Consider the following 16,059-nt stretch of genomic DNA (forward strand, 5'->3'; position numbering starts at 1 on the left):
TTTTAACTACTTGAATTCTCCAAGTCTAAATCTATCATATTAATACTCTCTGTACTATAGATGCTTTCATTATCACTTAAATCATCTAAACTATATATTGACTGAATATCTTCATCTTCTTCTAATTTGAACGTCTCTTATCTCTCGGTTGTTTACCTAACTTATGACATTTTGACCTAATGTGTCCTACTTCCCCACATAGGTAACATTTACTACTTTTATCTTTTGGTGCTTTATATTTTCTAATCCATGGGTTATTACTTCTTTTCCTAAATTGTTTTTGTCACATCCCGGCCCGGGACGGACCATTTCCCGGGCCCGCTCCACCACCGTAGCACGATATTGTCCGCTTTGGGCCCCGACTACACCCTCACGGTTTTGTTTCTGGGAACTCACACGAGAACTTCCTAGTGGGTCACCCATCATGGAAGTGCTCTCGTGCACTACTCGCTTAACTTTGGAGTTCCAATGGAACCCAAAGCCAGTGAGCTCCCAAAAGACCTCGTGCTAGGTAGGGATGGGAATATACATTTAAGGATAACTCCCCTAGGTGATGTGGGATGTTACAATCCACCCCCCTTAGGGGCCCGACGTCCTCGTCGGCACACCATGGCCAGGGTTAGACTCTGATACCAAATTGTCACATCCCGGCCCGGGGCGGACCACTTTCCGGGCTCGCTCCACCACCGTAGCACGATATTGTCCGCTTTGGGCCCCTACTACACCCTCACGATTTTGTTTCTGGGAACTCACACGAGAACTTCCCAGTGGGTCACCCATCATGGGAGTGCTCTCATACGCTACTCACTTAACTTCGGAGTTACGATGGAACCCAAAGCCAGTGAGCTCCCAAAAGGCCTCGTGCTAGGTAGGGATGGGAATATACATTTAAGGATCACTCCCCTGGGTGATGTGGGATGTTATAGTTTTGGAATATATTTTCACTTTCTATATTTTCCTGAAGGTCTTATGTTGAAATTTTTATGTTGTTTATAGGGTTACTATGACTTATATTTCTTTTTGTACATTTTCTTATGCTTATTTTTTGTATGACATTCATACTATTATGGTAAATCTTTATTTTTACAACTCATATAAAATTGCTTCCTAATTTGTCTTTTTCTTTTATTTGGCTACACTCTTGTCTAAGTATATCATATACATGTTGAATTCTAGGTCCTATTGCAATATCATTTTTCTTTGGATGCTTTTGTCATTCATTCCAAATCTTTTCTCTTGTTGATCCTTTTATTTTTATCATATAAGTATCTAATAAATTAATATCACTCATTCTACCTATTCTTCCTAAATATTTAAAGAAATCTGAGTAATATTTAGCTATGTACTGTAAATCAAAATTTGTAATTGTTCTAAATTTCTAATAGCTCTTATTTGTTCTTGTTCACTTCTGTCATCTAATCTATTATGATCTAAAAATTCTTGTTTGATTAAAGTAATAAAACCATCCATATTAAAATGTGTTTTAACTACCTAATGATGTTCTGGATTTTGAATTTTCCATGATTGAAAATAATAAAAATCTAAACCATCTAAAGTATGCTCAAAATAATCTAACATATTTTGTGAATTACTAAAATATAACATTAATGTTGCATGTACTCAACCTTTTTTCCACCTTTCAATTGTTTTCTCTCAATTGTGTGGATCTACATTATCTAAGTTAAACATATTACCTACTATATTAATTTGTTATAACCCTCTCAAGTTTGGTGTCCTATTTTTTCTAGGTGATCTCATCATTTTTTTCATCTATATAATCTACTCATGCTTGCTCATTATATTGTTCATTTGTTTGTCGTAAGAATTGTTGATCTGTTCTAGCTGTGTAGCTTGGATTATTTTCTACTCCTGATATACTGCTTTCTTCTGGTGGATTACATTCTATTTTTACTTCTAGTAAATTATTGTATTCTTTTGATCCTAAAATATGTTCTACTTCTATTTTTAAAATTAATTTTTTGCTTGTTTTATTAACACCTCATATATTGTTGGATACACCCTACATTTGCTTTTCTATTCAAAGTTTATAGTAATGCACCCCACATAGTTTCCCATTATACCCTCACACCCTACACTCTTAATATACACCCCATATTTTCTACATACACCTCACACTTCACATCTTAGGTGCATGTACATATTTTTATAGTTTTATTTTTATATTTTACTTCTGTAATCACAACAATAAAATTAGGTTAAAGAAGAATGTGAGGTGTATGTAGAAAATTGGATCGATGCCTTCTTGAATCATTGGAAGAAAATCCATATACTCGAAATGAGTTTTTTTTTTTTTTTTTGGGTTATATAAGGTGCACAGCTTAGCCGGTTATTATATTCTTAGCAGGGCCGACCCAAGCCCAGTGCGGGCAGGGCGACAGTCAGGGGCCCAAAAAAATTAGGGGCACCAAAATCATTAGTGTGACATATTTATATACATTTTCATAAGAGTATAAATTTATATAATTTGGTTTAATGACAAAGAAATTTTATTAGAACAAGCGATTTTGTTGTTTGAAATTAATGAGGAGGTCTTGGGTTCAAAACACCTGTTTGCTTATTTAAATTCCAATTTTTACAAATTTCTTTCCATAACAGTATAAATTTATAAAATTTGGCTAAATGATTAGAAGTTTAATTAGAAATAATGGTTTTTGTATTTAAAATTAGCGAGAGGTCCTAAGTTAGAAATGCTATGTGCATGTTAATTTTTTTTCAATTTTTACGAATTTTTGTTTGGTTGTTAATTTATTTTTAATTACTAGCTAGTAACTATGTGAGTTGCTATTTTTAAACATTCGTTCCAATTCAAGTCTAATATTCAACAAAGGGTAATGCATAGACTAAATTTTTAGATCAAATGACGTGTCATCCAAAGGTTAATTTTGGTGCCCTTTCATTAATTATACATATCCCTAAAGACTCAAAAATATCATTATTTTTTTTAGTCTTATATTGACAAGGTTAGTAAATAAGAAAAAAACACCTCATGATTTATACAAAAACACTTTAAAAGTTCAGATGGAAAACAAAACTCATAATCTATCTACTTATAAGCATGAAGTTTTTTGGTTTCCTTCTCTGGATACAAAATAAATTAGTTTTTCCATGTTTCTAAATTATTGAGTTTGAAATGCTTTTCTAAATATAATTTTATCAATGTCTTAACTGTAAAAACAAATAATTTTTTTATATGAAGTGAGGGCACATTTTTTGGCTTCGCCCCTGGCTTCAAAAATCTATAAACCGGCCCTGATTCTTAGCAATGGAGGTGTCCATTTCTAACAGCAGTCTTCTTGTGATTATATTCTTAGCAGCAGAGGTGTCCAGGTTTTTTTGCTTGAGTCTAGAACAAGAGACTTCGAAATTTGAATACTGGTGGCAGTTGAATGACTGAATTCGGCATGCAGCTCTTAAACGAAATGTATTACTTCTTCAGCTTGACACGCGTTCGGAGAGCTACATACTGTGTACAAATAAAACCAGTTTTCAGTATGGTGATGAAAGCTTTGGAGATTCGAGATAGTGACAATGTCATCAAATGAAAATGCAGCAAACAATATAGTTGTCCAACTGACCTGGTATAGCCGCTGCAAACTTGGTATTCTTTGCTCATCTAAGGATACAAGCATGAGGTCGAAATTGTTTGATCCAACTGAAAAAAATAAATAAATAAATGTTTGATCCAACCATCTCTTGGGATGTTTATGTTAAAAGTGATTTGGAGTGTATCTAGAATTTTTTTTTTTTTTTTAAATCTCATGAGGTCGAAATTGCATTGCATATTAGGGTATACAAGTTATTTGGTATTAAATTTTAATGTGAGGTGTATTCAACATTATGTGGGATGCTAATAATAAAAGCCTTAATTTTTTCATCTCTTCATCTGAAATTCTATGTAGTTCTAAATCATATCATATGTCTTATATTTTTCTAAGTATTGTTCTTCATTAAATTATCAGTCTATGAGCTTATCTATATAATATGATCAAAATTTTGCTCAACAAAATTAATATCTAAATTATCAAAAGTCATATGAATACTGTCATTTTCAATTTCACTCTCATCATTTTCTATATTTTATAATTGCTTATAATTACTAATTTAATTGTTGATTCACCTGTACTAGTTTCATATATTTGTAAACTATCTGATTGTCTATTTCTTGCTACTTGTAAATTAGGTGATGTCGACTGAATTTCTTCTAAAAAACTATTATCTACAGGTTTTGCTTCTATCATATTTACATACTTACTACCAAATGTTTAAACTAAATTTTGAAATTTAAAATTAAGCTTATGTGTCACATCCCGACCCGGGTCCACCACATCCCGGGCCCGTTTACCATCGTAGCACGATATTGTCCGCTTTGGGCTTACCATTCCCTCACGGTTTTGTTTTTTGGAAACTCATGAGCAACTTCCCAATGGGTCACCCATCATGGGAGTGCTCTGGCCTCCTTCTCACTTAACTTTGGAGTTCCTACGGAACCCGAAGCTAGTGAGCTCCCCTTGTGCTAGGTAAGGATGGAAATATACATTTAAGGATCACTCCCCTGGGCGATGTGGGATGTTACATTATGAGTATATTTAGTAGACATTGTTCCAATATACATTAAACTAATACATAAATACTTATATTCTCCTTTCATATAATAATTTTTTGTTCTTATGCTTACTTTAATAAATTTACTAAATTCGTTAATTGTCATAACATAATTAGGAATACAATCTATTACTGCTAAATTTGAACTTAAGTCTACTTTAACCGTGGTTATTGCAACTTGTTGGTAATTATCTTATCTATCATCATATATGTATACTAAAAATTTTGTGCCTACTTGCACTCTAGTTAATCTTACTATTCCTATTGAAATTGTTCATATATGAATTTGGTTAAAGTGTGATTTTCTGAATTGATGAATTGCTTCTTTACTAAGTAAATTAAGTGTAACTTCTTTATCAGTACAATTAACTTCATGTTGATAGATGCTACTTACAATCCTACTTCTATTTTCAAATAAACCTAGTTGATACAAATTATATTTATTTTATTGTGCTCTCTCAAATCCTCTTCTAATAAACTCATGTGCTTCTTCTACATTTAGATAAATATCTTTAGCTCTAACTATTTCTTTTCTTTTTCATCTAAAGAGTTTTATTTTTTGTTATCAAAAGGGTTTATCTTAGATCTTCTAATGTGATTATTTGTACTTCAAATTAAATTTTCTAGCTTTTGTAACAAAGATGGTGTCACAGCCCGTCCCGGAGATAAATTTGACGGGAATGTGAAATGACGGATTTACCCTTAGCGGGTATTAAGGTACGTGGGTGTGACGTTATTTGGATTAATTTTATAAGTTGGATTAAATTTATTAGTTTGTAAATATTGTGATTAGGGATTAAATCGATGGTGAGGATTGGTTTTGGTTGGGCCACGCAGGACCTCTCTCCTTCTCTCCTCCCCCGTGCCTCTCTCTCCATCTCTCTCCTCCATCTCGACTCACTCTCTCTCTCACCCTCAAACGTACGGACCACACTCACAAACCTTCCAAACGTCACGGATCGAAGCTATTAAGGTATGGTTCTTCATCCTTTTGACGTTCTGAGTTGAATGGTACTAGTTTTAGGAAGTGAAACCCTCGAAATCACGTGAAACCAGAATCTCCATTTTTGGTCACTGTTCATGCACTCGTAATATGTTGTGTTTCAGGGAATTCTAAGCTTATAGTGAGCTTAGTGAGGTCCCAAGGAAGCTCGGAGTGCTTCGTTGGAAGGATTTGGACGTCGAGATCACGAGGGTTAAGTTTGGCCGGTTTTGCTTGGATTTTTCCGGTGCGATTTAGTTGTTTTTGAAGCTTAAAAGTAGTATATTGTGATTCTACATGTTGAGGGCTTCAAATTGATATATTATACGAAGAAAATGGTTGAGAAACGAAGGAGAACGAAGCATTTGAAAATTTCCCAGTTTTCCGGCCACCGGAAAAACCAGTCCGGCTAGCTCGCGAGGAAGAATGTGCGCGTGGGCGCGCGTGGACCCGTGCTCTCCCTGGCACGTGGGGGCGCGTGCCACATCAAAAAATTATTTAAAAATTTTTTCGACGTCCGTGACGTCGAGTAGGTCAATGTGGTATATTCATATACCCAATTTGAGCACCGTATGAGAAGTTATTAAGAATTGTTGGTTAGGTGCTTTAAATAACGTTTTATAGTTTTCGCATTTAGGTGAAAATGTGAATTGACGATCCGACCGTTGGATCGTCACCAAACTTTGATGCGTTATAATACGTAATATTTGAGGATTATAGGAATTTACGGATTGGGAATCCGATTTGCGGATCTTTCAGAATTGGAGTTGTAAGTCCATAATATAGAATGTTAACCGTCACTTAGTTTTGTTAATTGACGGAGATCCGACCGTTGGATGGTAATGAAATTTTAGGATGTTGTCCTAGAGATATATTGTGGACCTCTGGAAGTTATGGATTTAAAATCTGAGTCGCAGATCTTCCGGATCGAACTTCGTAGTGACGTATTTTATATAAGTTATATATTCTATCGATATGAATTCTGAGGTTGGATTTGATTATTGTTTTAGGCGCCGATCGTCATGACGCCTTGGCGTATTGTGCTAGGGAGTTGTAGGGCGAACTCCAGGTGAGTGGGCAGTATTTTCTGTTTATACCTATATACTATTGAAATTCCCATAAATTGAGTTTTAATGAAAGTATGTTTCTAAAATGCCATGCATGCATGATATGAATGATATGAGTTATAATTGATGCGTATATATATATATATGTGAATTGACGCGGTGGACGCACAGGTGAGTTTTATTATTATTCAAATGAATTATTTTATATGAATTGCATTGAAAGCTCATAACCTGCCCCTAGGTGTTAGTGCTTATATTATTATTCACCACACCGCACGCTCGTCTTGGATCTAAGTAGGTGGATGTCGTACAGACCATGTGAGGGTTCCGACATGCTAGTCGTACAGATCACTAGATGTGATTCCGACTAGTGGGTGACCTTAGTTATGCGCGCTGATGATTGATGAGAGAAGCACTAGAGCGTATTTATACACCTGTCATCGTACAGACTACTATATGTAGTTCCGAGTGACGTGCAGAGTTGGACCGTACAGGTCACCGAGGTGACTCCGGTTGGATTGGATGTTGAGCTTTAGAATCAGCCGTACAGGACCACTTCAGGGTCTCCGGTTGATTTATTTTCACCTGATTTATATTAATGCATCTATATTATGTTTTTGGACACTTGGCATGGCATATTTTTCTGAAAAGTGTTAAAGGATAGTGATTTGAGATATTTGCTTATATATATGTTTATATATATGCTATTTTCTGGGAAAGTATACAGGTTTTACAGCGAGGGGTTAAAAATGTTTTAAATGAAAGATTTTCGAAAAGCTTTGTTTTGCTGACCAACTCAATTTTGTTTTGCGCCCTTCCAGGTTCAAGTTAGCAGAGCTTTGGTGGCCACGAGGAACCCAGCGGCGTTCTGACAGAATTCACAAAAGTAGGACTCACCCTCGGGGGTTTCCATTTTAGTAATTGTATTTTAAAAGCTTCCAAACTGTGTAAATGCTTACGTCACTCTCACGTGACAGCCAGCACGCCCTCCTTCGGGACGGGGTGTGTCAGATGGTGGAAGTGATAAAGATGTGTTATGATTAACTTCTATTATTTGTTCTTTAATTTGATTTAATTTTTCAGCTAAATTTAAAACTAATTGGATAATTAAATTATTTTTTCTAATAGGGATATTACTACTGGCTACTTGCGTCAAAAAGTTTGTTAAACATACTAGTTCTTTATCTAACTAACTAATTTCTTTCAAAGCTTGAATATATTTCCAATTAGTTTTTGTCACAGCCCGTCCCGGAATTTTTAATTCCGAGGACATGAAATTACGGAAATGTCCCTAATACGTGACTAAGGTATAATTTTCACGTTCGTTATATCTAAGCTCCAAAAAAAAAAAAAAAATTGATAATTAGAGTGGAGACTTAGACTTAAATTTTATGATGGAATTTTATGAAATTGGGATTGGATTGGACATGTGGGATCCCCACACCTCAAAACCCTCCCCATTTCCCGTATACTGTCCTTCATACTCTCTCTCTTCCTCAGACCTCACTCTCTCTCTCTCACCCTCTCGAACACACAGGCAACCATCAAAACCACCTAAAACTAATACCAACGCCGGATTTAAAACCACCATCAAACTCCTGGAACCTCCACGATCACGATGGTATCCATTTCAGGTAAGTTTTGCTTCGGAAAACCCTAGTTTCAAAGTTCCCGTGAAGAGCACTGTTCATGATCTTCGAATTGACTTTGTTTTAGGTGAAACCAAGCTCACAGCGAGCTTAGTGAGGTCCCAAGGAAGCTCGGAGTGCTTCGTTGGAAGTTTTTGGACGTAAGAACACGGAGATCGACAAGTTCAAAGTTTGGCCGGAGCTTTCGAGGCTTTTTCCAGCGAATCTCCGGCGAGTTAAGAGTCGACGTAGGTATCAATCTCTTTGTCTCGTCAAGTACTACAACTTTCCTTTTTGTTTCACTCAATTTCGTTGAGTATTGAAGAAGTTATACTCATTTGAAAAATACCCAGTTTCCGGCGACCTCCGAGGCTTTCGAGGCAGTTTCCGGCCAAACCACGGCGAACTAGGTGTTGTGCAAGGTACCATTCTCTTTTTCTCTTCAAGGGCTACAACTTTCGTTTTTTCATCACTTGATTTCGTTGAGAAATGACAAAGTTATGGCAATTTGAAAAACGGCCGCCGGAAAAACCAGTCCGGCGACCCAAGGAAGAAGAAGGTGCGCGTGGGGGCGCGTGGACCCGTGCCTTCCTTGGCGCGTGGGGGCGCGTGCTACAGTACAAAATTATTTTAAAAATATTTCGACGTCCGTGACGTCGAGTAGATAAATGTGGTATATTCATATACCCAAATTGAGCACCGTATGAGAAAGTTATTAAGGATTGTTGGTTAGGTGTTCGAATAACGTTTTATAGTTTTCGCATTAGGTGAAAATGTGAATTGATGATCCGACCGTTGGATCGTCACCAAACTTTGATACGTTGTAATACGTAATATTTGAGGATTATTGGAACTTATGGATTGGGAATCCGAGTAACGGATATTCCGGAATTGGAATTGTAAGTTCATAAAATAAAATGTTAACCGTCACTTAGTTTTGGAAATTGACGAAGATCCGACCGTTGAATGGTAATGAAATTTTAGGATGTTATCCTAGAGATATATTGTGGACCTCTGGAAGTTATGGATTTAAAATCTGAGTGGTGGATCTTCCGGATCGAACTACGTAGTGACGTATTTTATATAAGTTATATATTCTATCACTATGAATTCTGAGGTTGGAATTGATTATTGTTTTAGGCGCCGATCGTCATGACGCCTTGGCGTATTTTGCTAGGGAGTTGTAGGGCGAACTCCAGGTGAGTGGGCAGTTTTGTTTTCCGTATACATATATACTTGCCGTTTCCCAGAAATTGAAAATGCATGAAATTATGCTTTAAATGAAAATGTATAAAAGTATATGAGATATATTAGTTGAAACTCTATGCATGAAAGTATATGAAAAGTATATAGAAATGTGAATCGAATTGCCATGCATGAAATGATATGAAAAGTATGAAATTGAGATATGATGCATATGAATGAATGGTGCGGCGGACGCACAGGTGAGTATCAGGTGAGTATTTAAATATTGTTATGATGATGTTGATGTATATTGAGCTCAAATCCTGCACCATGGTTTAGTGCTTATAGTATTCACCGCATCGCACGCTCGCCTTGGATCCAAGTAGATGCTGGTCGCACAGTCCACGCGGAGTGGGTGCGACGGGCCAGTCGAAGAGTGTTAGTGAGATTTCGACTGGTGGGTGACCTTAGATTATGTGCACAGATGATTAATGAGAAAGCACTAGAGCGTAACTTGTGTGCAGAAGGCCGGACAGGTCACAGAGGTGACTCCGGCAGAGTGAGAGTGATAGATTTTGAGCTCTAGGTTCAACCGTACATGGCTATTAGAGGGCCTCCGGTTGATTACTTTCTTGCACCTGATATGATTATTGTTGATGCATCCATACTTAACTGTTGAATTAGACATGGCATGGCATGTTTGATAAAGAAAAATGTTGAGATAGTAAAAATGAAGTTTTGAGAATATATATGTATATTTATATTTTACATTTCTGGGAAAGTATACAGGTTTTACGGAGAGGGGTTACAACGTTTTGAGAAATGTTTGGATTTGGAAAAGAATTGTTTTACTGACCCACTCAATTTTGGTTTTGCGCCCCTCCAGGTTCAGGAATCACAAAGGTGTGGTGACTACGAGGAATTCGACGGTGTTCTGACAGATTGGACAAAATTAGGACTCACCTTCGGGTGTATCAACTTATAAATTGTATCTTAAAGCTTCCGTACTGTGCAAATGGTTACGTCACTCTCACGTGACGGCCAGCATGCCCTCCTTCGGAACGGGGTGTGTCAGTTTTAGAATCAGTCATTAAATTAATAATCTATCTATTTTATTATGTAACTTATTTACTTGTTCACTCAAATATTTTTCTACTACTTGAATTTTTTGTACTTCTAATTTTAATTGTTCAACAATTTTTTAGTGATCTAAGTTCTACTTGATTAGGCTTACTATTTATAATATTAATAAGTTCTTTTATTTCTCTTTTGTTAAGAAACCTTTAAAATATTTTTATTATTATCTTCTAAATTGAGATGTACTATAATCTAAATTTTGCTTAATAGTTTTTATGCAATTTTTCTAAAATATTCTAACAGCTAGTCTAATAAATAATTATGCTTATTATTTTCTAGTTTTATATTTTCTACTTAATTAATAATAAGATCTACAGTACTATTTGTTTGTGGATTTTCTTCACTATATAAAATATGATTATGCTTTCTTAATGGAAAATAACAAATTAAGCTATTTTGGTGACTCTAGGGTGATTTTTTATTTTTATTTTTTCTGTTCGCTAATTTCTAAATTATGATAATCTATCATAAACTACAGTCTATATTTTTCTAAGGTTATGGCTAATTGATTTCTTAAAACTCTCTTTCTTCTCTCAAGGTCTCTAAAATAGATCTGTTGCACTTTTTGCTTCTAATACGTTATGTTGTATTTCTGTGTTTTTATATTTACCAATAAATGAAGGGTGTTTAAAAACTCTCTTGCTGCAATCACTTCTGTATTTATTTATGCCAGATATCTTTATAAGGAACCAAACTGTCTGAATACCTTGAAGGACAGTATATGTATTTTTGAAAGCTTTTGTCCAAATGGTTAAATGGAAGTTTTTAAGGACTTTTCATTAGTCTTTCCTTTTTTTTTCTTTTTTTTTGTTTTCAATTATTTGGTTGATTCAATTTGTACGGTTATTTGATTGCTCTTTGGACAACCCCAACATCGGCACTTACCGGAGCGGGCGAGAGGCAGGAGGCAAGCCGGAATGGAACATTGTTGTAACGAACAACTGCAAATGTGCTCGAAGCCGCATAATCTTGGGATCCTCCCGTGCTTCTGCTGCCTAATCTTTTACTGTTAGTCGTGGTTGTTGAGAACTAATTGAGGGGGAGGCCCTACAGGTTTTGATGCTTTTCGTTTCAAATAAAATACATGTAGAAATAAATAATCCATTTATGAAACGGACGTCGGAAAATGGTTCCTGCCCATCTCTGTCTACTATTGTCCTCTAATTCGCCCTTTGTCCAAAAGTCATAAACAAACGAGCATAAGAGATAAGAGTGCGGACAAATCACTTCACAAAACACCGTTGTAATTCTTATCCATAGAGAGAGAGAGAGAGAGAAGTATTAAAAGTGTAGAACTAAGAAGCTTAACAAGTACTGTGAACATTTCTACCATATGTGGACATGCCACCTAAATTTTACTCAACTCCTACAACCCCAAATTCCTGATAACCAGAAAAAGGCGGCAAGTTTAAAGAACAATGAGAAAAAATTCATTTCCTCCTCTTAGCAGGTGGCTGAGGAAGGTCTTCCTCCTCGTCTTCCTCGTCCTCTTCTTCTTCGTCTTCAGTTTCTTCCTCCCCATCATCACCATCATCGTTGTCGTCGTCATCATCATCATCGTCCTCCTCATCTTCTTTATCATCATCCTCATCCTCTTCACTTACACCATCACCATTCGCCTTGGGCTCGTCTTCTGGATTTTCTTTACCGTCCTTCTCTTCCCCAGAGGCATCATCCTCGTCGCCACCATCTTCATCCTGGTCATCACCAGCATCATCATCATCATCATCCTCGTCCTCGGTTTCACTTGCATCTGTGTTCTCAGGACCAGGTTTTCCCACTACATAAAGCTCAGTAATACGAAACCTGCATAGAAATTTTGGCCTCAGAAATCCCCTTCAAAAGAATAAAAGATAAAATGGTGGACATTTTAAGTCAGAGCACTAACTCTGTGACAGCCTCAGGTTTTTTGGGAAAAACATTGATTGTGTTTGGCATAGACCCCATCTGAAAAAACCAGAGTGTGAATGGAGATACAAGTTAAAATAAGCAGTATTTACTTACCAAGTTGAAAAGGTTCAACTCAGCAGCAAAAAGAGCAATAAGCCAATAAGTCAAAACTAGATTACGACAGTGCAGCTTCATGATAAGTCATGCTACACAGACACACAGGGTCAGAATCAACTTAGCTTAAATGGTCACTAAGATAGCTTATTTTACCCGGTCTGAAGAGTTGGACTTTTATACATTAATGGAAATATCATTGATACTTTCATTTTCAGATAAGAGAAGAAATAAAGGATGCCTCAAGCCAATAACACAGGCTTTCATATTTCAATTTACACCAGCGTGAAAAGCGAAGGAAACTAAAACCTACCCCAACAACTCTATCTGTTCAAGACCGTGACCTACGGCCTAGAAAGGTAAATTTGAGTGTTCCCCTCCACTAGAACAATCTGGTTAAATTTTGATAAAATAAAAAAAAAAAAAAAACTAGTCCTATAATTGTAAGCCAACATAAGGCAAATGACAATCCTTTTCCTCCCCTCCATGAGGACAAATTGAGTTGTAGACTGCATTTTTCTATGTCCCTGCGACATATTCCACCTTATAAGAACAATATTAAAGCAGAAATATACTCTAGTTCAAGAAGAACCATGCGCCAACCAAAAAACCCTGAAACACAAGGTAATTTTCAATATAATTTAGGACAAAAGGCTAGCATCGCACATCATCATTATGGCACAGGAAGTATCTCATCTGGAGGACATCGTAAAGTAAAAGTGGTCAGGCCATCATATAATTGAACCCCAAGTTGATTATATTCAGTCTACTTCCAAGTAATAACAATTTAAACACTGACCAAGTCAGGATCCAGGGAAACGCATTCAAATTCTATACATCAGACATAACTAAACAAAAAATCCTCTCTTCCAATCTCTTTGTTTTCATCTTTCAAGTTTATACTTTATAGCCGCACACATCAAGTTTGAATCAGTACGAAAATACTCAACAAACGACAAAAACACTAGTTAAAACAACAGCACATCAGAAATCTTACAATTGTAAAAATGTATGAGAAAAAAGTATAGTACAAGATTCCGAACAATAATAAAAAATAAAATTTAAAAAAAAAAAAGAAAAAAAAGGGGAAACCGACAAGCATCTCAACAAATTCACATAGTCCTAAGTAGAGTAAAAACTAAGAAAACCACAGGGAGCGAAAAAAAAAATCACCACAAACATATTAGCAAAAGTAAAAAAAAAAAATCTAAAATATGGAAGAACGTCATAGTTCTTGAAGCTAAAAAATAAGATAAAATAAAACCCCCAAATTACTTAGAGAAACCCCAATGCACTAAACCAAACACAACTAAACTAAGCAAATAACATAAAATTGTTAATTAAAAACAATTCAGACCACAAAATTGAGGCAAAATTAGTTGTGAAGTCAGAGAAAATATACCATCAAGCAGGACAAAGCAAGAGACTTGGCAGCAGCAGCAATGGTTGCCTCAGCCACCACAGCCTGCACCACAGAGCAGAGAAAACTGTCCAAAACGAAGCCGTTTGAGCAGAGGCTGTCCATCTCCATGCCCACAAACGAGTTTCTAGACAGAAAAACCCTAATTGAGAAAGAATTTGAGGAGAGGGGAATTTAGGGTTTTGGGAAATTGGGGACTTAAGTTAGGGTTTTGAGGATATTGTACTTGGGTAGAGAATTTTGATGCTACCGTAGCCACTAGGACCTGGATCCCGAAGGAGTAGCAGAAAAGATAGGTTGACAGCAATAGAAACGACGAAGAGTTATTGACCGTAGGATATGTAGCAAAGATAAGATCTTGGATGTTAGATGTGATCTGAAGGGTGTGGTTTAACAGTGTTTCGTTGAAATGAAGGTGCTGTCAGTTTTAAGAATTACCTTCATTGACTTATCGGTTTTAACTTGGGCATTGTATTTGGGATTAAGTACTTATTTAGTCCCTTAGGCCATCTTCAATTGATGGCTGGCCAGATGGTTCGTTTTAGACTTCTGGTCCTTCAAGATATTAATATTTTAATAAACAGTACAAAGTCATATTTGCTTCCGTCTCCAACCGAGGGTCAAAGGGCCAAACATAATTTATTATTTAAATTTAAAAACTACAACAACTTAAATTCAAAAAATAAAACTTATATTTAAAAACTACAACTTAAATTTAAAAACGACGAATTAAATTTAAAAACTACAAATTAAATTTAAAAAAAGTACCTACAACAAGATTTTGTTACACATCTTTGGGCTTAAGAAGTATGGAGTAGACGTTTAAGTTTTATGTTGTTAAATGTTTTTAAAAATGTTGTTTAAGCTTCATGTTGTTAAATGTTTTTTTTTATGTTGTATAATTTTTATGTTGGTTAATGTTATTTAATGTTGTTTCATATTGTTTAATGTTGTTTCATGTTACTTAATTTAATTTAATGTTGTATAATGGTTTAGGAAGTTATAGGAAAAAAATATAATTTAAAAAAAAATATGAAACAAATTTTGTAAAATAGAAGTTATAGGAAAAAAAATATAATTTAAAAAAAATATATGAAACAAATTTTGTGAAAAAGAAGTTATAGAATTTAAAATAAAATAAAACAAATTTTGTGAAATAGAAGTTATAGGAAAAAATGAAATTTAAAAACAAATATGAAACAAATTTTGTAAAATAAAAGTTATACGAAAAAAGTAGAATTTAAAAAAAATATGAAAAATAGAAGTTATAGGAAAAAAATTTTGAATAAAAAATAATAATAAAACTGTAAAAAAAAATTTCAAATGCAACGGCTAGCTGAAAAAAATATAATTTAAAAAAAAATATGAAACAAATTTTGTGAAATAGAAGTTATAGGAAAAAAATAGAATTTAAAATAAAATAAAACAAATTTTGTGAAATAGAAGTTATAGGAAAAAAATGGAATTTAAAAAAAAATATGAAACAAATTTTGTAAAATAAAAGTTATAGGAAAAAATAGAATTTAAAAAAAAATATGAAAAATAGAAGTTATAGGAAAAAAATTTAAATAAAAAATAATAATAAAACTGTAAAAAAAAAAATTCAAATGCAATGGCTAGCTGATGGCTAGCTGACGTCAGCTAGCCGTTGCATTTGAATTTTTTTCTTAAGCATTCCTGTCGATTATAACGGACAGGAAAAATCATTTTTCTGGCCAGACCTCTCCGATTCCGTGGGACCCTCTCAGATTCCACAGCCCTCTGGCCTAGCCCTCAGTTGAAGACGGTTTTCGGGCTATTTTCGGCCTTCTAGCCCTCTGGACCCTTCGATTGGAGATGGCCTTAGTTTTAGGGTAAACTTCCATTTGACCCCTTGCACTATTACTCCAGTTGATTTGACACCCTAAACTATTTGAAATAAGTCAGTTAACCCTTTGTCGGTAGATTCCATCCATTATTTCGTCAAATTCAAAAGAAAATTAGTCTTTCCTTCATCAATTCTTATTGTCAACT

The 16,059-nt window shown here is 35.1% G+C and overlaps 1 protein-coding gene and 2 long non-coding RNA genes across 5 annotated transcripts; 2 read left to right on the plus strand and 1 right to left on the minus strand.

Annotated features, from left to right (window-relative positions):
* The first annotated feature begins 8,043 nt into the window (after nt 1–8,043).
* Nucleotides 8,044–15,549, plus strand: LOC126632963 (uncharacterized). 3 transcript variants are annotated; one of them, XR_007626915.1, is made up of 5 exons: nt 8,044–8,306; nt 8,389–8,722; nt 9,441–9,499; nt 10,372–10,559; nt 15,493–15,549. It is a non-coding gene; the product is annotated as an uncharacterized LOC126632963 (long non-coding RNA). The 3 variants fall into 3 exon arrangements; XR_007626916.1 differs by having other exon boundaries at nt 8,389–8,548; nt 8,654–8,722; nt 9,441–10,559; nt 15,493–15,510; XR_007626914.1 differs by having other exon boundaries at nt 9,441–10,559; nt 15,493–15,510.
* LOC126632962 (uncharacterized) lies at nt 11,923–14,358 on the minus strand. The gene is made up of 3 exons (XM_050303499.1): nt 14,029–14,358; nt 12,511–12,569; nt 11,923–12,428 (listed from the first exon to the last, which is right to left on the minus strand). The coding sequence occupies exons 1-3, from the start codon at nt 14,155–14,157 to the stop codon at nt 12,053–12,055; spliced, it is 564 nt and encodes a 187-aa protein (XP_050159456.1). The 5' UTR covers nt 14,158–14,358; the 3' UTR covers nt 11,923–12,052.
* Nucleotides 13,290–13,850, plus strand: LOC126632964 (uncharacterized). The gene is made up of 2 exons (XR_007626917.1): nt 13,290–13,390; nt 13,434–13,850. It is a non-coding gene; the product is annotated as an uncharacterized LOC126632964 (long non-coding RNA).
* Nucleotides 15,550–16,059: the final 510 nt, after the last annotated feature.

Source organism: Malus sylvestris, chromosome 8 (genome assembly GCF_916048215.2).
Source record: "Malus sylvestris chromosome 8, drMalSylv7.2, whole genome shotgun sequence".
Classification (NCBI taxonomy): Eukaryota; Viridiplantae; Streptophyta; class Magnoliopsida; order Rosales; family Rosaceae; genus Malus; species Malus sylvestris.